The sequence below is a fragment of the Gallus gallus genome, chromosome 17, assembly GCF_016699485.2.
Source record: "Gallus gallus isolate bGalGal1 chromosome 17, bGalGal1.mat.broiler.GRCg7b, whole genome shotgun sequence".
NCBI lineage: Eukaryota > Metazoa > Chordata > Aves > Galliformes > Phasianidae > Gallus > Gallus gallus.
Genome location: NC_052548.1, coordinates 5826991 through 5845810, shown reverse-complemented (window position 1 = coordinate 5845810; position 18820 = coordinate 5826991). Strand labels below are relative to the sequence as shown.

Here is an 18820-nt window from a genome sequence, read left to right as displayed (position 1 = left end):
CTAACAAGGCAATGAATGTACCGACCTGTCCAGAACCTCATTGCGTCTGTTAGCAATGACTCCTTTTGCATAATGATCAGCAGCAATCAGTTGGTCAGCAAAAGACTGCAAGACAGCAATTTTCTCTTCCTGTTCAAAAGAGAAGCCATCAGTTAGGAGAACTGTGGTACTTCAAACAATGTCAAGCGATGAGCAAGGTCTGGAATGGAGTAAGAGTTTTTTTTCCCCATTAAGGATGACTATCTTCTATGGGACTGGAAAGATCAATTTCACACGAGCTTTCACCAGCACCATGATGCAGATGCTCTCTTCCTGACTTTTAGTAGTATGTAAAAGTCATCAGTTTTCTTCTCAAGAAGCTGAAAATATACCTTTTTCTATTGTAGTAAGTAAGAAAATTTCAAGTCAATAAGAGATATATGCAAACACTTGCCACTCTTCCTACAACTTACTTGTAGACAGTGAAATACACCTGTACCTGCAACAAGGCACTGCTGATCTGCTGCAGCAGATGCCAAATGGCTGAATATTTAGAATGGAACTTGAGAAGCCACATGTGGTAGTAATTCATTTTGTTAACAAACCACATCAGAGAAGATATTTTCTCTTCAACTCAGCTACTCCCCTCACCTGGACATTGATTGCTTTATCGAAATCTTCATGCTTCTTGATGAGTGCCTCCACGCTGTCTAAGGAGTCTCCTTTGTCTTCTGTATTTAGGAACGCCTCTCGGGCAGCCATCCAGTTTTCAGCTTGTTCACAATCCCGATGAAACAGCTAAAGAGGAAAAACTCCAAAGCATGAGGAAGACAGACCGAGAACATCCCTCATCATTGTGAATGAAGGCATTTTTATGAAAGAAGAAATTATCTTTCTTTTTAAAAATGCAGCAGAGTACCTGTAGTTCTAAGCACTGGTCTAGCATCATTCTGCGCTGGACCCAGGCCTTCTCTAGGTCTGTCCGTTCTTGATCTAGAATATCCAGTTTCTCCTTAATCTCTGGGCTGGCATAGTGTCCACGAGCCAGAAGCTGCTGTCCAAACTGTTCAAATGCCTGAAAAGTGCCAGCCCGTGCATCTATTTCAGTACGGTGCTCCTGCAAGGTACAGAGATTTGTTATTAAATGAAGGACAGAGCAGTGACTGATTAATTTTGGGGACTGTAAGTGGAAAGTGTCAGAAAAATAAACATCTATTGATGTTTGATAGTCGCTTACTACCTTTCACATACCTGATGCCTTTCCAACAGAGCTTCAGCTCCAGTCACATCTTTTGCAAGTTCATCTGAGGAGACCAGACCCCGGATTCCATTGATCCAAGACATAAGGTCTCTGTGAGCACAGATTAATATAAAAATTATTCCCTTCCTCCACTAAAATAAGCCAGAATAGGAAAAAGTCCCTTTTTCAATCCCTCCCGTGAAATATTCCTCCAAAACACTGAATTAGTTGTACTCTTCTAGTAATAAAGCAGACAAACTGAGGAGGAGGGGGATAGAATCTTTACCTAAAATCACTGAGGAAACGCTGCAGGTCATGAGAATCTCCAAGCTTCTCTTTGCGTTGGTCAGCACGTTTTCCCAGACTACTCCAGGCTTGGTTCAACTCAGTACATTTTTCTTGAAGATCTTCAGCTGATTCTGGATGTGACTGGATCAGACGCTGGGCAGTTTCACCAAGAGAATTCACCTAGAATAAAAAAAAAGGAAAATAAACACAACGAAGACAAAAATAGTCCTTTCTATAGTGCAATCTCCTCTGCCAGATAAAATGAAAGCTGCCGCATTTCTCGCCCTCTCATCCTCACCTTGTCTCCAAGAGCTGCCAAGTCTCTCTCAAAGCCTTCATGCTTGCGCTGCAGAGCCTGCACACTGGCCAAGTCATGTCCATAGTTGTCGGTATTTAATGCTTGATTCTTCTCTTCTATCCATTCTTTTGTTTCATCAGCATCTCTGATTTGAGTGGAGGCAAAAACAGAATTAAAATGGAGGCCACATTAGGATCTCTGTTACCCACCACACCTTCTCTTTTCTAGAGAAGCTCAAGTAGTTGATGGATCTATTAGACTGCAAGACAGAAATGTACTCTGGCAAAATAGGACAGCAGTTCACATCTCCCAAACCCTCAGCAGTTCCATGCTTCCATATTAACAAGCTTTTCTTTTTCTAGGCAGTATATTAAAAAACAAACAAACAAACTTGTTTTACAGGTAGCCCAACTTCCACTGAACAAAACTGAGGGCTGAAATATGACTTGTTAGGTCCTGCTATCTTTTAGAACTCTTATAAACAAAGTATTTTACTGAAATAAGATCAGATACGGTATAAACATCCCACCTGTGGAACCTCTGGACTTCATGAGCGCTGCCCAACAGCTGGCTTCGCTCCTCTGCCAACTGCTGCAGGGATCTCCAGCGTTCATTCAGTTCCTGGGACAACAACAAAAAATAAAACCCCATACCGACACTGCAAAGCACCGTTCTACAGCATTTCTGCATAAAGAAACTCTTGTATGGCACTGAAGCTTTATGACAAACAGAAAAACTTAGTATCCAGCAAGTTTTGTTCACCAGGCTTATAAACCTCTTTCTCATTCTGCTGACATTTGTGAACATGCCAGCTATGCCTTCTCCATGTCCATATCCTCATAGGCAATTTTTCACAATTCTACTGAGAAAGCTGACAGTAGTGCTGGAAGGTATCTGATAACACCTGTATTATTTAGAGAATGCAAGCAATTTTTACCAAGTAGTCAATATCAAATGAGAAGTCAAGACTGGACTTTCACTGAAGGTGAAGGTCACTGTTTCTGCTTAAGTCCAAAGGGAGTACAAATTCAATTAGTCTAGATCAGAAGAATAATTTTAAAGGCTTCTCCTGACATGGAAGAATAAATAATTCCATGTATATAAGAAGATTCTGATGTAACTTGAGAAGGAAATGCTATTTGTTAAACAATTCTCTCGATAAGTTTATTCAAAATGGCTTATAAAACATAGTGACAGAAAAAGGCTATGGAAAGGAAGGTGAAATAGTTCCCAGCTTTTATGTAAGGGCAGGAAAAGCTGTACTGTTACCTTGATTGAGTTAAACGTTGCCACTGTGTGTACCATCATACGTGCAGACTGTGTGAAAAGTCAGAAATAAAAAAAATGTTGCATTAAAGTCGACTTCAATCAGAGCCAAAGTTAAACGGAAAGAAAATTGCTTACAAAAAAAGAAGCCATCAATTGGCCTAAGTCAAAAGCACAGACTTTGTAAAATACAACTTTACAAAATGCACACAGGGGACAGAAAACAACAATTATCTGAACAGTTTCACTTCTGACTGAATCAGCAATTAATTCAAATACTTCTAGAACACATCATGGCAATCTGAACAGGTGAAAGCTAATTAGAAACATTATGACCAATTCCTTCCAACACACAACCTTCTTTTACAATAGTGATAAATTACTTACAGTAGAAAACAATGTTGGATAATGGTAAAAATATTCAGAATATTTTGGTGCATAAGTAAACAGTGGAAGACAAAGATACTGCATACAGACAGTGTATTCCTTGCTGAAGGAATATTGGCATTAGTGCCTTTGACTTTCAGGAATAAAAACATTTCCTGTTGTATGCCCCAAAAAACATTACAACAAATAAACATAATGCTAAGTGAATGGGGAGGATTTTACACCAGTAGTCCTGGTAATACCTAAAAACATTGGTATAACAACTATGATTTGTTTTGACAGTACGAACTCAAAACAAAAGGGAGTTCCCCTGCACAGGTCAAAAACACTGCCAGCAAATTCTCTGTTGGGAATCCACTAAAATGGAAAACTTCCATTTTGGCGATGAAGAGCAGTAGAGGCTTACATCTTATCTGTATGGACAGAGAACTGGGATATGATGGCAAATTCCTGTTAAACGCTCTGCAAGGTTTTGTAACACACTTGCTGAAGTAAACAAGCAAAGTGAAGTGAAATTCATTAACCCTAAATCAATATCAACTCAAAACAATGGTTGAGAGTAAGACAACTCTAACGTCACTCTCTCAAATCTTAAAGAAAAAGAAAGGCTTATGAGAAGGTCCACAGCCTACTAAAAAAGAAAAAAAAAAGGCAAAAAACCCAGGAACATGTGCTGTGCTTTTTGTTTTATTTTCCTGTTGTGTGGATTCAGCAGCAACACTTACCTTCCAAGGAGAGGCTGTCTTAGAATCAGTTTCATCCTGTTTAAAAATGTGAAGAAACAGCTTTAAATATGAAGCAAAATCTCAAACTATTTCTGAGACATCTCCACGCTCAATCCTTAACAGCGTAAATCAATTCTTACAACTACATATTTGTGTCATTTTGGCTTATCCTGCTCAGCATTGATTTGTGATGTGGAGTACAATACCCACTAAATGAACAGACCTAAGGTGCGATAATCTTTCTACATCCACTCAAAATCATTAATGACTTCCTTCATGCAAATAGATTACAACCATGGCAGAACTTTTACATTCCAAACTGTTAAAATTGCCACATGGAAATTAACACTTACTCTGGGCATCATTCCATAGACTTCCTGCAAAGGAAAGAAAAACAAAGCCTTGTCATTTCCTACCAAACAAATCGATATTTTCTTACAGAAAGAAAAATTCCATTGTTTTTGAGAAAGGGAAGACAGGAAACGTGCTTTGGGGCAGCTTCTTCTATCAGACAGTTAGCAGCATGTCAGGAAGCCAACAGTGCTCTCACAACCTGCATGTGCAATAGGAATGGGAGTTTGGCACTTAATTGAAGAAGCAAAGCTAATGCATGGAATCTCCCCGACCTTTAGTATTACCTTAAAGAAAATTCCAGTCTTTAAAAAAAAAAAAAAAGGAAAAAATCTCTAGATGGTGCAACTTGCACTATTTCAAAAGAAACAATTCAAAGGTTACCCTTGTGATGGCCATACTACAGAACAGACACTAAGTGTCTCTGATCAGACAGACAACAAACAGGAACAGCCAGAATGTTACAATGGAACACCAAGCAGCATAGGCTAAAGAAAGGAAGGAAATACTTTACTTCAAGAGCATTAGACTAAGTCAGAAAAACAAGCAGACCTGGTGCTCTACTGCTTGCACTTCCTCTGCCATCAGCCCTTCAGACTCCAGGTCATTTGCAACCTTGTTTATGTCCTTCAGTCGTGACTCATTAGCTTTTAAATCCTGCAGAGATCAGAAACATTCACAGCATTAGCATTCACATTGGCAAAACATGTGGATCAAGTTGGAATGCCAGGGGTGCCAAGAAATACAGCTTGATAACAGCAGGAATTTAGCACACTCAACCTTTACAGTTATCAGTGAATAAAGAATGTGCTGAGAAATCCCAGCTATCAGTGCCAAGTGTCAACGTGTTAGACAAACACACTATCAGAGCTTTGCATACACAAAGTTAATTAACAATCTGCAATGGAATACATTGAACTGTCAGGTATATAGCTTTACCAACACAGAGATCAAAAGCTGTCATCCATACTGCTGTGGATAAGTAATCTAAAAAGCCAATTTTAAGTACTTTTAGTAAAATACTGTCAGCCAAACAGACTGACAGAGACCTTTCCATCACTCAGAAAGGGAACCAGTTAAAAAAACAACAACAAAAATAAAAGGAGGAGAACTTGCATTTAAATGTTATTAGATGACACATTTTAGTTTCAACCATTAGCTTAAAAGCAAACAAAAAGACACCACCACAAATCCAGTAACTGCTGTCATCTCCACACCTACACTACTAGGCTGGCTCAAGTTGGGTTAGCCAACTTTCAAGCTGTAAGTGTGATAACATATAGAGAGCTATCAGGTCACCAGCTTTAGAGTCAGGCACTGTTGCATTTAAGTATCCAGCACCTTACCAGAGCGGACAGAACAAATGTGTGTGAAAAGTAATTCCTTCACATCAAGCAAAGTAAAGAAATATTAAGAAGTGTTGCAAACACAGAGGGGGAAAAAAAAATAAATCAAAAGTCTGTTGGCATTTTGAAGCAGAGAACTATTTTTATATATCCTGTGAGATGCTCTACAGCTGAAAACTAAAACATAGTTTTCCTTTCACCAAAAAAAAAAATATATATATATGTATATATGTATAGCTTAACTGAAGGTTATGCATTGCACAAAATGGAATTCTTCCAGAACTTGGTTGGTGCTTTCTTACGAAGAATTAGCACACAGACTATACAGTGCTACAACATACCTTCTGAAAATCATCAAATTTCTTCTGTAGCACCTCCACCTGCTCCAAATCAGCACCCACTTCCTCGTTAGTGAGTGCAGCTTCCTTCTCATTGATCCACTGTTGAAGCTCATTAGCCTCACGGAAAAGCATAAACTTCTTGCAGCTTTTTTCTAGCATGCCTTTACGTTTTTCTCCCAGCTCAAGAAGGGAATGATACCTGGAACAAGCAGAAAAGGAAGGCAGGAGCAGTCAGATTGAACTGAGCAGAGTCACAGTCATTAGGCAAGTTCAGGTAGCACCAAAGATGCTGGAAGTGCCTGCAATCTGCACGCTGCTACTCTACAGAATGACGTAGTTGTTCATGATCAGCTCAATGCAAACTGTGCATGTGCCTCCTTTATATGGGTAAGCACACTAAAATGAGACCTCCCACATGCAATGCTTCAGTAGATAAAGGCAAATCCAAATCACAGCTCAAGGCTGCAGCAGCACTGCAGTGCAGGAAGGACACATTGAATTTGTTTTACATGCGCTGTTTGTACATATCTGTAGAATTACCAATGGTATCAGTGAAAATATTCCTCATTTACCTTAGAGGTTTTACTTCACATTTATTCTGAAGTGCTTAAATTGGCTTGAACAAGCAACTAAATCGTGAAAGACCAATGTGAAAATACAGCAGCATCATTGTATTTAAAAGCACAAAATCTGATGTCTCCTGTTCAATTCCTGGCAATCCAAAATGTCCATTTTCAAAGAACCTGTGCTCAGAAAAGTCTCTAGCCTGAGACACTGTGGTTTTCCATCTATCCTGAATTCAACACTGGATATAAGGAACCAAGAACCTTTTGTATTAAATGGCAGCATTCTAGTCTGACTTGCATGAACTACTGCCTGTAGGAAAACACTTTTTTAAAGCCTGACTCAACTGCAGATGTTTGCTTCAGCATACAGTTTTAGGTATGGAGTACTTGCAGAGCTCATAAGAGGACCTGGGGCAAGATTCCACCAGAAGCAGACATTTATGTGATGTTAAGTATAAAACAGATACACCGTGTATATTTATTTATACGAACAAGTAATTGTATCTGCACCTCAGAAAATGCAACATACGCTTTTTAAAGAGAACAGCGTAGGTATCACTGAACCCTCACTTGGCAAGTAAAATCAGTACAATGGAAAATGACACCATCACCAGTCTAGCAGTGCTGACGTGACCAACAAGATAAGCAGCTGGCAGGATGGCTGGCTGTACACAACACACGAAACGCACATCACGACACATTCATCTAAACTAAAATAACACACATGGCAGAAATTGCTTCCTTCGTGTCTCTTCGGAGCAGCTTTCCCAAAGAAAGAAAGAAACAAAGAGAATGAACAGTGACAGTATGGAGACAGCATGGTTTAGAAAGGGCTAATCCTACTCACAGTTCTTCGACCTGTTTCATACGCAGAGATACACTGCCGACTTCCTTAGTAATGAGAGTCCTGCACAGACAGAGGGAGCACAGCAAACGCATGCGAAAAATTAGTTAGATTAACAAAAATAATGAAAGCAGCAGCTCCATCCATGGGTCGTCTGTGGTAGGAGATGGTTAAAAGTTCACATTTAAATGGAGAAATTTAGATGTCATTAAGAAGCAAACAAAGCAAATCAGACCAGAGTGAAATTCATGTGAAGTACCTCAGCAGTACAGTTGAACTCTCTCTATAAGGTCTCCTCGTTTCCTGATCATTGTGCCATTTGATTTAAAACCAAAGGGTGGCCCCTTCTCCTTTGCTCTCAAATAAGACATCTCTAACAGCTCTTAAAAGTTGCAGGCAAACCCACAGAATAGTTACACATTATTAAAACCTGAACCATCCTTTCTTCTAATTGGTATAAGTTACTTTAATAGTTTGGTTTATTTGAAGTCCTAGAATTAAAGCTATTAATCACTGTATGACATTGTAATAACTAGTGACTCAAAACAACAGAGTAGAAAGAAATTCTCATGTAGAGTAATTATGCAAACAGATGGGAGTGTGCACTGAACTGTCAGCTCTGGCTTCCAAGTGGCTTGATAAGAAGAGCTGGTAGCTCACAGCTATCACTGACAGCCCTTGCTTGAGCTAATCTACAACTACCATTTGCCTCAGGAGGTTGTTACCAAGCAGTCATGCAATTTTCTGCATTTGCAAAAGAGAAAGAAGGTAGGTTTTAACCCATGTAATGGCACTACATTTCAGGAAAAAAATCCAACAAAACCAACGAGTTGGTACTAAGAGAGCTGCAGCTCCTAAGGAGACATCTCCAGAGGCAGCCCTATAGGGAGGGTACTGTACTTTTGCAGCCAAATTTAAGAAAGCTTCTCAAAACAGATCACACATTAAGAAGTGACAACTACAAATACAAGAGCTGCTTAGGACAGATATAACTCACAAACAAGTTTAAGTAGTTAGATACAACAACAAAAGGGACACGTGTAATACTCAGGTCAGACAGTAAGTTGAGCTCAAGTGTCATGAATTTTACAGTTAAAAAAACAGAAAAAGCAACAGGAATATCTGGAATAAGAATACAATGACTCAGTATGGTGCTCCCAGTAAAGGAGCCCCTCTGTTTTGCTCCAATTAATTACTCCCTAGCAGAAGTGGCATCGACCTAAAACTTATAACATATGTGAGACAAAGGCCAACCCAGCAAACACTGGATGGGTGTCATATCTCATTAGTTAGATCTTACTGGTTGTCAATTTGCTCCTGTCGCAATGCTATGCTGCCTTGCTCTTCCAGAAGATTCTCTCGGGATGCAGACTGGGCAGGATCTAGTTTTTTCACATAGGCAGCTGGTACAAAGCCCTGACGATCGTTAACTTCAACCTTCCACCAGTCCTGTAATGAAAAAATAAAAGCAACCACTGTGAGGCAAACACAAAGCATTAAGTATGCTGTGTAACTGTAAGGTGGTGAAGTTAGAGGTTTCTATTAACACAAGAAAACAAGAGCTTGTCCTTTTTACGGAGGTCATTTCAAACAGACTCTTGTAGACATCTAGGTTTTGCTTTCACTTCTCTCTTTGTGCTTGGTCAGAAATTCTTCAAAAGAAAAGAAATAAGTTTTCTTGCAGACACATGCCCTATGGCATACGGTGTTTATGACTTAGAAAAAGCTGGCAGCCATGAGGGAGTCGTAAGAGTGACAAGAAGTATGCCAAAGTGCTAAATGGGAACACAGACTGAATGTGCAAATGCTTTAACTTCTTTGAATGCTCTTATTCACAAATAAAACAATAACAAAAAAACCCAAAACTCAACACACAAAACCAAATAAGCCAAGCAGCTCAGCACACTGGCAGGCAACAGCGTACCTTGTTGGTGCTGTTGAGCAGGGTTAGAATATCTCCTTTCTTCATAGTCACCTCCCGAGGACTCTTCTCTTGGTAATCATAGAGTGCTAGCACAAGCTCTTTTCCAGTTTCATCATCAGTGGGAGCAACTTGTTGCTTAACAAAGAAGGAACAGAAGAAAAATGAGTAAAGATGCAGAAACTTTTGTATGGTTATTACAACCAAAGTAGCGATCCTGAAAAATACTTCAGCCTTAAAGGTACTGTAAATGCTCTAAAGTGATTCCTGTTGAAATAAATGTAGCACAGATGGACTCATTTTAGGCACTCTCTGGGCTCAAACGTTGGAAACAATCAAATTGCTCTGTTTTCTTCCAATGTAACACAGCAGTTTGTTACAATTATAAAAAGAGATAACTATATATACTTTTTTTAATTAGAAAATTAAGAGCAGTCTGCAGTAAGTTCTCAAAAGCAACAGCTGCTATTAAGCTTGGTCTTTAACTTCTGCTGACCCAAGAATTTCAGCAACATGATTAGCATCCTTCCTTACCCTGCAGGACTGGGCCTGTTCCCTTAATGCCTGTATGCTACTGCCGTAAGCAGAAAGATCAGACATCAAAGCTTCATGCTTCTTCAGGAGAGCCTGAAATCAAATGATAAAAATAACATGTACACCAAGCCATTTTTACAAATGCTATTTTGCTTAAAATATGTTCTTGGGCTCCATACACAGGGAATGTGGGTTCTTCAGAGCTGCCAGACCTCCAACTCTCATGAGAATAGCTACATCTATTTATCTACAGGCCTGATAGCTGTCTAAATGCTTCTAATCCTTTTGCTCTACCTTATCTCAGAATCATTCTTTTCTTACCAGGAAGGAGTACCAAGTATTACTCCAGAAATAGAGGTAAGTTTGAAAGAATACCTTTAAACTGCAGTTAATTTCAATGAAACGTCAGTAAGCAGTGTCTGGCCACAGAAATATACTTGTAAAGCGACTGCTGCATAAGAAAATACTTGAAAACTGATGAAGTACTCAAAGCTAAACTCATACTGAAATACAACACTGCAACAGGCAAGAGTTTACTGATATTTACCTCATATACCATACAAATTCCCTATGTTATAGTGAATACACTGAACAGCAAAATGACAAATACAATAATAGCTAACATAGAGGGAAAAACAGCCATTGTACATCGATTCTGAGTCAAAATTGAGCATGATGCAAAAATCTTCCATGCTTTTTTGTAAGAATCCTAAAAGTCTCAGAGCTCCTTATTTTCCCTGCTACTGAATGAGGTCCTCACTCTGTTTATGCAAAAGTAATCCAAACAGTGTCAAATACCTCAGCAGAGTCTTCATCCTTTCCATAATCCGTGCTGCCTACAATGGGCTCCTTTTCCCTCATCCATGATTCTGCCTCATTAGCATCAGCAAAATACTGCTGAGCTTGCAGAGAATCCTCTAGATCCTGTCGCCGTTGAGATGCCTTGGCTTTCAGAGAGTCCCATTTTTGGTTTAGTTCATTCAATTTGATCTTCACATCTTCAGCAGCAAAATGTCCTACAAAGCAAAGAGAGGAGACTGAAGGACTTAGAGACATAAATAATGCAAACTAAAAGGTCAGCTGTACTACTTAAAAAAAAATCACAAAAATTAGAACTGTTTCGACCTACGTAGCCTGACTGCAATAAGGCAAGCATAATTTAGTTTGTCTTTTTGGTTCAAACTGATTCTACCTGTCAATTAAACTGCTCTAGGAATATTTGAATATATGCATCTGCCAAGATCAGGTGAAGATCTGTGAAAATGGTGACAGGTTCCCATCGAGGAATCTATTTTTATTTCCAAGTGAAAGAATGGCTAGAAGCTCATCCTGCTTGCAAGTACCTGTCTAGTTCTCAGATATATCAGTCAGTAATCTTTGATGGTACAGGGCTAGAGAACAAAGACCTGCACAAAGGCTCTTGGATTTCTGAAAGACAAAAAAAAACAACCCCCCCCTGCCCCCCCAAAAAAACCCCATCAAGAAATATTGAGACATACCCTCTTCCACCATCGCATTTCCTTTCTGTGTGACTGCTTTAATGCGAGGCTCATGGCCTGCAATTTCTGCCTGCAAAGCCTGGTGCTTCTTTAGCAGATTCTGGACACCAATCAAGTCCTTGCCTGAAAAACATAAGACAGTTAACTAGCTTAAATCTAATGACTCAGAATTAAACATTTCAAGGAAGCTACAACAAACGTCAGACAAACTTGCAGTGTTATGTACTTCCACAGAGCACTGCAGAAAATTGAGTTACCCATGGAAACTGACGAATTAACCTAACAGAACAATTACAGAACCATGGGTAAATACGTAAATGCAGGCAATGCTAACTGCAGTAAACATTTTACAATTTTTTTTTTAGAGAGAACTTTCTATTAAAAAAAATAAGTCACAGCAATTCTGACACCTAAATCCTGCAGATATCAGAATGGACCAACCTCGGTTTGTTGAGGCTGCAATAGGTTCCTTTTCCCTGATCCAGGTCTCTTCATCCTCGATGTCACGGAAAAGCTGCTGCAGGCGAAGAGAATCTGCAAGTTTCTGCTTGCGAGCCACCATAGGATCCTTCAGAGCTTCATAACGAGCTACTAAAGCTTCTTGTTTCTTCTTGATATTGTCAGCATCAAAGTGCCCAGCATCTTGGAACTGGCGTGCCTGGATGGTAATGCCATCTATCCGATCCTAAAATTAATTTAGTAATAGTTTTACGTCACAGCCTTTACAAGATTTCAGCCTTTCTGCTTGAAGCAGTGAATGTTTAAAGAGCATTCACAAGTTTCAGCAAGTAAGTTGCACTGTGCTAGAGGAAGAGAAACTCAGCTGCACACTGTCAGTGCAGCAATAATTGTTGATAAACATTCTATCCCAGATTACATTCAGCAGATTATATAAATTGTATTTAATAGGTCAAATTCATACAGACAAAAGAGTTTTGCAAATTCATCAGCTTTACAGATGTGCCACTCTAAACGAACCATTTCAGTGCAGACGTTTTTCTGATAAACAAGCTGTGAAGCCCAAACATACAAAACATGAAAATACAGACTTTTGCTGTCATCTGAGAAAGTCTCTGGAGTGATTATTTTCAAGTGAGCACATCTCAAAGGGCAGGTAGGAAAATTATTTCCCTCACCTGATGGGCAGCAACATCTGCCTCTAGCAGGGCATGTTTCTTCTGAAGATTCTGAACGCTGGTAAGATCTTTTCCATAATCATCAGAAGCCAAGTGACCCTCCACTTCATACAGCCACAACTCAATGTCTTCTACATTGCGATTAAATTGCTGCTGTTGATTGGCTTCACGCAGTTTTATACCTGAGTAAGACAGAGTGAGGGGAAGATGATTTAAATTTTCCACTTCATTTAACTCACTTCCTTGTCTTTTCCCAGCCAAAGCCTCTAGGAAAAAACATTGTTTGGATTCTTATGAATAGATCTTACCTTTGAGCTCAGTGGCTTCCAGAAGTTTCTTCCACAAGCTGATGACTTCATTCATGCGAGCTGCCACCTCATCAGATGCATAGTGATTGACATCAATCAACTTCTGGCCAGCTTTCTCCAGTGCATCAATACGACTCTGATTAGCAGAAAGCTCTGCTTCAAAAGCCTGATGCTTCTGAACTTTACCTTGCAAGTTGGATGGATCCTACAGACAAAGAAAGAAAAATAAACTTTCAATCCAGAATTAATATCTGGAGATCTCAGAAGACATTTTTAAATTCAACTACACTTATATACGTGCCAATATGCCACAAGAGGAATTGGTGCCACAAATACACCTTTGAAATCAGAACATTTAAGCTATTGGATTAGCATGATTACAGCACCACAGGGAGAAACTGCAGTTCTTCCTGTTCCCGTTAATACTGCCTGCTTCAGCAAGATCTGTCTGATCCCGCTTCATAACATTATACTGATTATATTAAGCTTGGTATTGCCTTAAAAATACCCCGACACTGATCTTTGTTTTTACCTTGTAAGCCTCATCGGTAGCAGTTTTCATTTTTTCATTAACCCAACTCTTCAGTTCATCAGAGTCCCTGAAAAACTGCTGGAGATGGAAAGAGTCTGCCAGTTGGGCACGGCGCTTCATGGCTCTTTCATGAAGAGCATTTCGGCGACTCAGAAGCTGAACAAATAAAAGAAAAGAAAAAACGTAAGTGAAGATTTTTAAGTTCTTCAGTTTATAAGAAAGTCTGCTGTATGCATTGAAACCTCCAGTGATTTATCCCATATTGTAGCCATACTATTTAAAATAATAAAGTAGAAAACCTGCAGTCTAAATCTGTGTTGGATACTTACAGCATCTCTGCGCGTAGCAACGTCATCCATGGCATAATGGTTATTCTGAATCAGTTTAGTAGCAAACTCATCCAGTGCCTGAAGTGAAAAGATTCTCCATTTATTTTGTGTAATAAAAACTGTTTGTGCAAGTCTACACAGTAAGTTAATTCTCAAAAGCTCATCACATTAAAAACTATCAGCCATTAAGATTGCTACTGTTGTTTAAACCCTTTTAGTCTAAACCATCCTCCTACGTGTGTACAAATGACCATTTATCAAAGTCCACCCCCTTCCGCATGCTGGCATGATATGCAAGGAACTGGGTTACTCAGCTGTCTGAGGCAGCAATCAAGCCCCATCTTAGCCTTTCCACTGATTATTTTCCACAGTGAATCATTTTGCAGAGCAAACCATGTTCTTCTCTGTCAGTCCCTGCCAACGTTGCCTCTTCAATCAACTAATCCATTTATTTCTCGCCTCTTTAGTGATCACCCAATATAAATGTCTTACTGTGATTTTCTCCTCTTGAGCACTTAGGGATTTCTCAAAATCTTCATGCTTCTTTAGAAGAGCCTCCACGCTATCCAGAGAATCACCAAGGTCTTCGTTCAGCAGAAAAGCCTAAAGCAAGGCAATAAACATTCAGTAGATTTTTATGTTTACATCCTCAGCTTCTCCAAAAGCCAACCTAAGCATGCTCAGCGATGTTTCCTACCATATGATTGGAAAGGAAGGATGATAACACCGGGACGGGGTTCCCTAACACCTCTAGCAGCCAAAGATTCCAAATAATTATTTTCAGCTGCTTCTTCAAACAGTATTTCACAAGAGTTAAACAAACATAAAAGCAACATGAGGCCAACTAGTCCCAGCTCATAGTTTCAGCATTAGAAAGAAGCAGTCATCGTAGCATCTTTGGCAGCCATGTAACCAACTGCACAGCACCTTACTCCTTGTGCATGTCCAGTGGTAGTCAGTCACTGCCACTAGTAATTAAAAATGGTTTGTGACTACAGAAGGCCAGGCATTAATGAAAATCAAACTGGAGAGTTCAAATACACGCACTCACTTCTTGTTTGCTCATCCAGTTGTCAACTTGTTCAGTATCTCTGTAGAAAAGCTGCAGATCCATGCACTGCTCATACTGTTGCCTGCGAAGCTCCCATAGTTCCAGCAAGGCAGATCTTTCATCTGAGAGGATAGTCAGCTAAGGGATTGGGAAGAGGAAACACTGTATTTAACAGAGAGGTCTGTTTACTCCTCAATGTAAAATCAAGTTGGACTGAACAGAAATTGTCAGTCTTAAAAGCTCTGTAACCTATAAAGACAATACTTTGCAGCTCGAAATCTTAAGAAGAAACGAACTTCCAAATTAAGGGACACAGAAGAAAAAAAAACAACTTAATTCTTCTAGGAGTTCTTGCTCTCATGTTGCCCATCTTACCTTTTCTTTAACTTCATCAGAAGCATAGTGCCCAGCTGCAAGCAAAGCCTGCCCAGACTCATCAGCAGATCTGAAGCTATCCTCATGAGCATCAATTTCTCCCTGTGAAATGGAAGTGAAAAAGTTACTTCCACAATATGGCTTACAATAGAGTGTCAAAATACCACTATTGAAAATAAGTGACAGAACAGTCTGAACAGTTTAAAGTTTATCATTCAGGTATCTAGATACATCATGCCAAACAAGAAAACTAGAATCAAATGCATCACCTTATACTGCACATAAGGAAAGTATAAATTCATACGTTAAACAGAAACCAAGGGTTAGTTTCAAGCTGCATTATTAGTTAGAGCAGTTCCTCATGATGGAGAATTAAAACAGTTGTCAGTCCAACTGATTGCTATCAGGTCTGAATATTTTTGACAAAATACTACCATAAGCACTTTTAAATAGTTATCAGTATATCTACCTGCAATCAACAACAACTAAGTAAAAAAACCTCAAATCAGAACAGTGAACCATGTTGTACAATGAAAGGATGCTAGTGATGTGACATCAGCAGCCCTGACTCAGAGACTGTGTCACACAATTCAGTCTTAGAGTGTTGCTGACTGGATTCGGCTAGCCATTATACCTTATGTTCCTGATGTCTATCTAGAAGGGCTTCTGCTCCAGCCACATCATTGGCAAGCTCATCAGCATTTATCAGAGCCTTCATCTCAGTTACCCAGCTAGTGAGGTCCCGGAAATCTGCAAGAAAGCGCTGCAACCTTATGAGAAGGAGAGAAAAAAAATGTTTTGGAATCATTTGCTTGCATGTTTTCTCAATCCTTAAACTGAAGATAAAGGTTACAAACATGAAAGCAGTTCCTTGGATAAAAACAAGACAATAGCAAAATGCAATAAGAATGTTAAATAATTAAGTTTTTTATCTGAAAGAGTCTTTTAAAATTAGGAAAACACTAAGTTTAAGAAGCAGAAACCTTTCAGTGTTTCTCCAACATATGTTTTTCATCTATACGTTAAAGACAACAGAAACCAAGAGACAGTCCTCCAAGTGTTTCAAGACAGCCCAGGGGAATGCTTCTGTCACAGTCATACCAGTGTGTGTGGGGGGGAAGAACCGACAGAAAGTTTCAACTGCACATGCCTCAGCCTTAGAGCAAATTAATTCTCAGATGACTTTCAGCAGGTTTTACAGTTATTGCCTTTGGCACGTGTTTAACACTTATCTGGAAAAACAATCAGTTTGTTTTCCTTTTAAATTTGATGTTAACTGATTTGAAGAGAGTATGACAGTGAAAGCAAAATAAGAATGGTTACTTGGTGCAAGATTTATGGCGGTGAAGACATACACAATGTGAGAGAACAAACAGCAGAAACACAATACCAGAAAGGACAAACTAACCACCACGTTAGGCTAGGTTTCTTATTAGCACGGCTTCTTAATAGTGATCTAACAGTTTAGTTTTCATAGAGAACCAAGCTGGTACAGAAACAATTATGGACGAAAACAAATCCCACAGCAACAAGGCAACTGTCACAGATGAGAGTAACATTTCTTTTAGTCTGGGACAGTACACCCAACAATACACCACACTTTAACTCTTAACAAAATCACAAAGACTCCGCAGTGAACAGATTTATAATATGCATATTAAAAAACAGAACACAGATAGCATTTCAGAATGCAGACATTTCTGATGTAATAAAAAATGAACATGTCCTAAAAATTCAAGGTGTATTCATAATTGAGGTGTATTCAGAGAATGACCAAGAGCTTTAAAGAACTTATATAAACAGTTCTTTTTACAAGAAGCTGATGTAAAGTGTCATCTGGTGACTAAAACTACTACTGAAAACATCAGCATCAGCCCAAACTTCTGGGAACAGCCTCCCTTCCTTCTGTTTCAAACAGTCTTATGTCAAATTTGAATATGGAAGGAAAAAAGGCCATTCTAGCAAGACAGTACTCCTACCTGTAGGAGTCATTAAGGCGAGCATGCCTCTCTGCTGCCAGAGTTCGGATCTGCTCCCAGTTGGCAATCAGTTCCTCCCGTTTCACTTGAATTTGAGAAGCATTTATAGGGTGAGACTGCTGCAAACGGTCAGCTTCTGCACAGAGGGCCTTAACCTAAACCCAGGCAGTCACAAACAGTGAATAAGCTTCTAGCCTTTCAAAAACAGGCTACCTAGTTTAAATAGTAGGTAAAATGCATCTCATACAAGTACCTTATCCTCCAAAGCTGCAAGATCTCTTTCCAGGCCTTCATGCTTACGTAGTAAAGCTTGCACGCTGGCCAAGTCTCTGCCAAAGTCATCTGAGGCCATCAACTGCCCTTTCTCCTTAATCCAGCTGATAGTTTCATCCACATCCCTTCAAAACAAAGCACAAATTGGAAGTAGTAAATCTTTTAAGGAAAGGGGAAGAAAGCAGAATGTTTTCACTTATTACAGGCATACTTGCAGTGCAAAGTCTATATATAAACACTGTAGCTGATGACAATAAAAAACTAACAAACCAAAAGCACCTGAAAAGATGTGTACACATGTTTTTTTTATCCCCCAAAGCATTAAAGTGTGTTGGCAGGCCATTCTTCAGATGCTGTCACCAAATGGAAATAACGAATTATAGCACCATCAGTCAGTTTTCTACCCTAGACCCCTCTCCAACTTCATTATAGCAAACCTCAAAATAACAAGCAGCAGATAAGATAGAAAGACACTGCTCAAAGACAACCCCCCACAACTCCCCTTCCTGCCCTGAACAACTGGACTGACATCTAGCCAGCAACAACAAAGAAAAACCACTTCTTTAAAGGCTCATGTGGGATAGAAGGGAGGGAAGCTCTCAGAGTACAGACTGGGAGAACTGCCATGCAAAAGAATGAACAGAATTTCCAGGTGTTGAAAAGCTAGAACGGAATGACTGTTTCAGAATTCCCTTTGAACAAGTTCCTCAGTCATGAGGAAGAGTAAAACAAAACCAGAGAGTGGTAGCCCTTCTCACAATACTGTATGTAGCTAAAAGGATCATCAGACATCTATATACAGAACGACATCACTACAGCAGATCCAGCCAGGATCATACCTGTTGAAGCGCTGAACTTCAGCTGCCCCAAAGAGTTTTCCTTGCCTCTGTTGGGCAAGCCCCTTAAGACGCTGCCAGCTTGCATTTACTTCATCCTGTTTGGACTTTATAAGTTCCTCCTCAGGGTGCTGTTCCTAGTAAGCAAAGGAAAAAAATGCCACTTTCAGGATGTTCTATTCTATTAATTGACAAAACCTTAAAAAAAAAAAACACTGTTTTCCAAGAAATCAATTTATAATCACTGTACTTTCCAAACGATCTCTCAGTTCAGTAGTTTTCCTAAAGTGTCACTGTGTAAACATTGAAAATTCATGCAGTAGTCTCTCTACGAACTATTCAGTCAGCAGGCAGAAGCCTGTAAAGAATATATTGCATTCTAAAACACAATACATCCTGCCCTGTCTCCAGCCATT

The 18820-nt window shown here is 39.4% G+C and overlaps 1 protein-coding gene across 19 annotated transcripts in view; it reads right to left on the bottom strand.

Moving 5' to 3' along the window:
* Positions 1-18820, bottom strand: part of SPTAN1 (spectrin alpha, non-erythrocytic 1) — a 45865-nt gene that overhangs the window by 15220 nt on the left and 11825 nt on the right. For all 19 annotated transcript variants that reach the window (XM_046901619.1, XM_046901623.1, XM_046901627.1 and 16 more), the window contains 30 exons: positions 18408-18541; positions 17549-17693; positions 17296-17450; positions 15951-16086; positions 15317-15418; positions 14942-15079; positions 14383-14493; positions 13891-13968; positions 13562-13717; positions 13030-13234; positions 12722-12903; positions 12027-12270; positions 11586-11708; positions 10885-11102; positions 10087-10179; positions 9556-9690; positions 8932-9080; positions 7635-7694; positions 6222-6420; positions 5087-5191; positions 4537-4560; positions 4184-4219; positions 3075-3122; positions 2335-2426; positions 1806-1950; positions 1506-1687; positions 1231-1330; positions 899-1096; positions 631-777; positions 26-129 (listed from right to left, as the gene is read on the bottom strand). In XM_046901619.1, the coding sequence (XP_046757575.1) occupies positions 26-129; positions 631-777; positions 899-1096; positions 1231-1330; positions 1506-1687; positions 1806-1950; positions 2335-2426; positions 3075-3122; positions 4184-4219; positions 4537-4560; positions 5087-5191; positions 6222-6420; positions 7635-7694; positions 8932-9080; positions 9556-9690; positions 10087-10179; positions 10885-11102; positions 11586-11708; positions 12027-12270; positions 12722-12903; positions 13030-13234; positions 13562-13717; positions 13891-13968; positions 14383-14493; positions 14942-15079; positions 15317-15418; positions 15951-16086; positions 17296-17450; positions 17549-17693; positions 18408-18541 (3944 nt within the window). The remainder of the gene's footprint in view (positions 1-25; positions 130-630; positions 778-898; positions 1097-1230; positions 1331-1505; positions 1688-1805; positions 1951-2334; positions 2427-3074; positions 3123-4183; positions 4220-4536; positions 4561-5086; positions 5192-6221; positions 6421-7634; positions 7695-8931; positions 9081-9555; positions 9691-10086; positions 10180-10884; positions 11103-11585; positions 11709-12026; positions 12271-12721; positions 12904-13029; positions 13235-13561; positions 13718-13890; positions 13969-14382; positions 14494-14941; positions 15080-15316; positions 15419-15950; positions 16087-17295; positions 17451-17548; positions 17694-18407; positions 18542-18820) is intronic.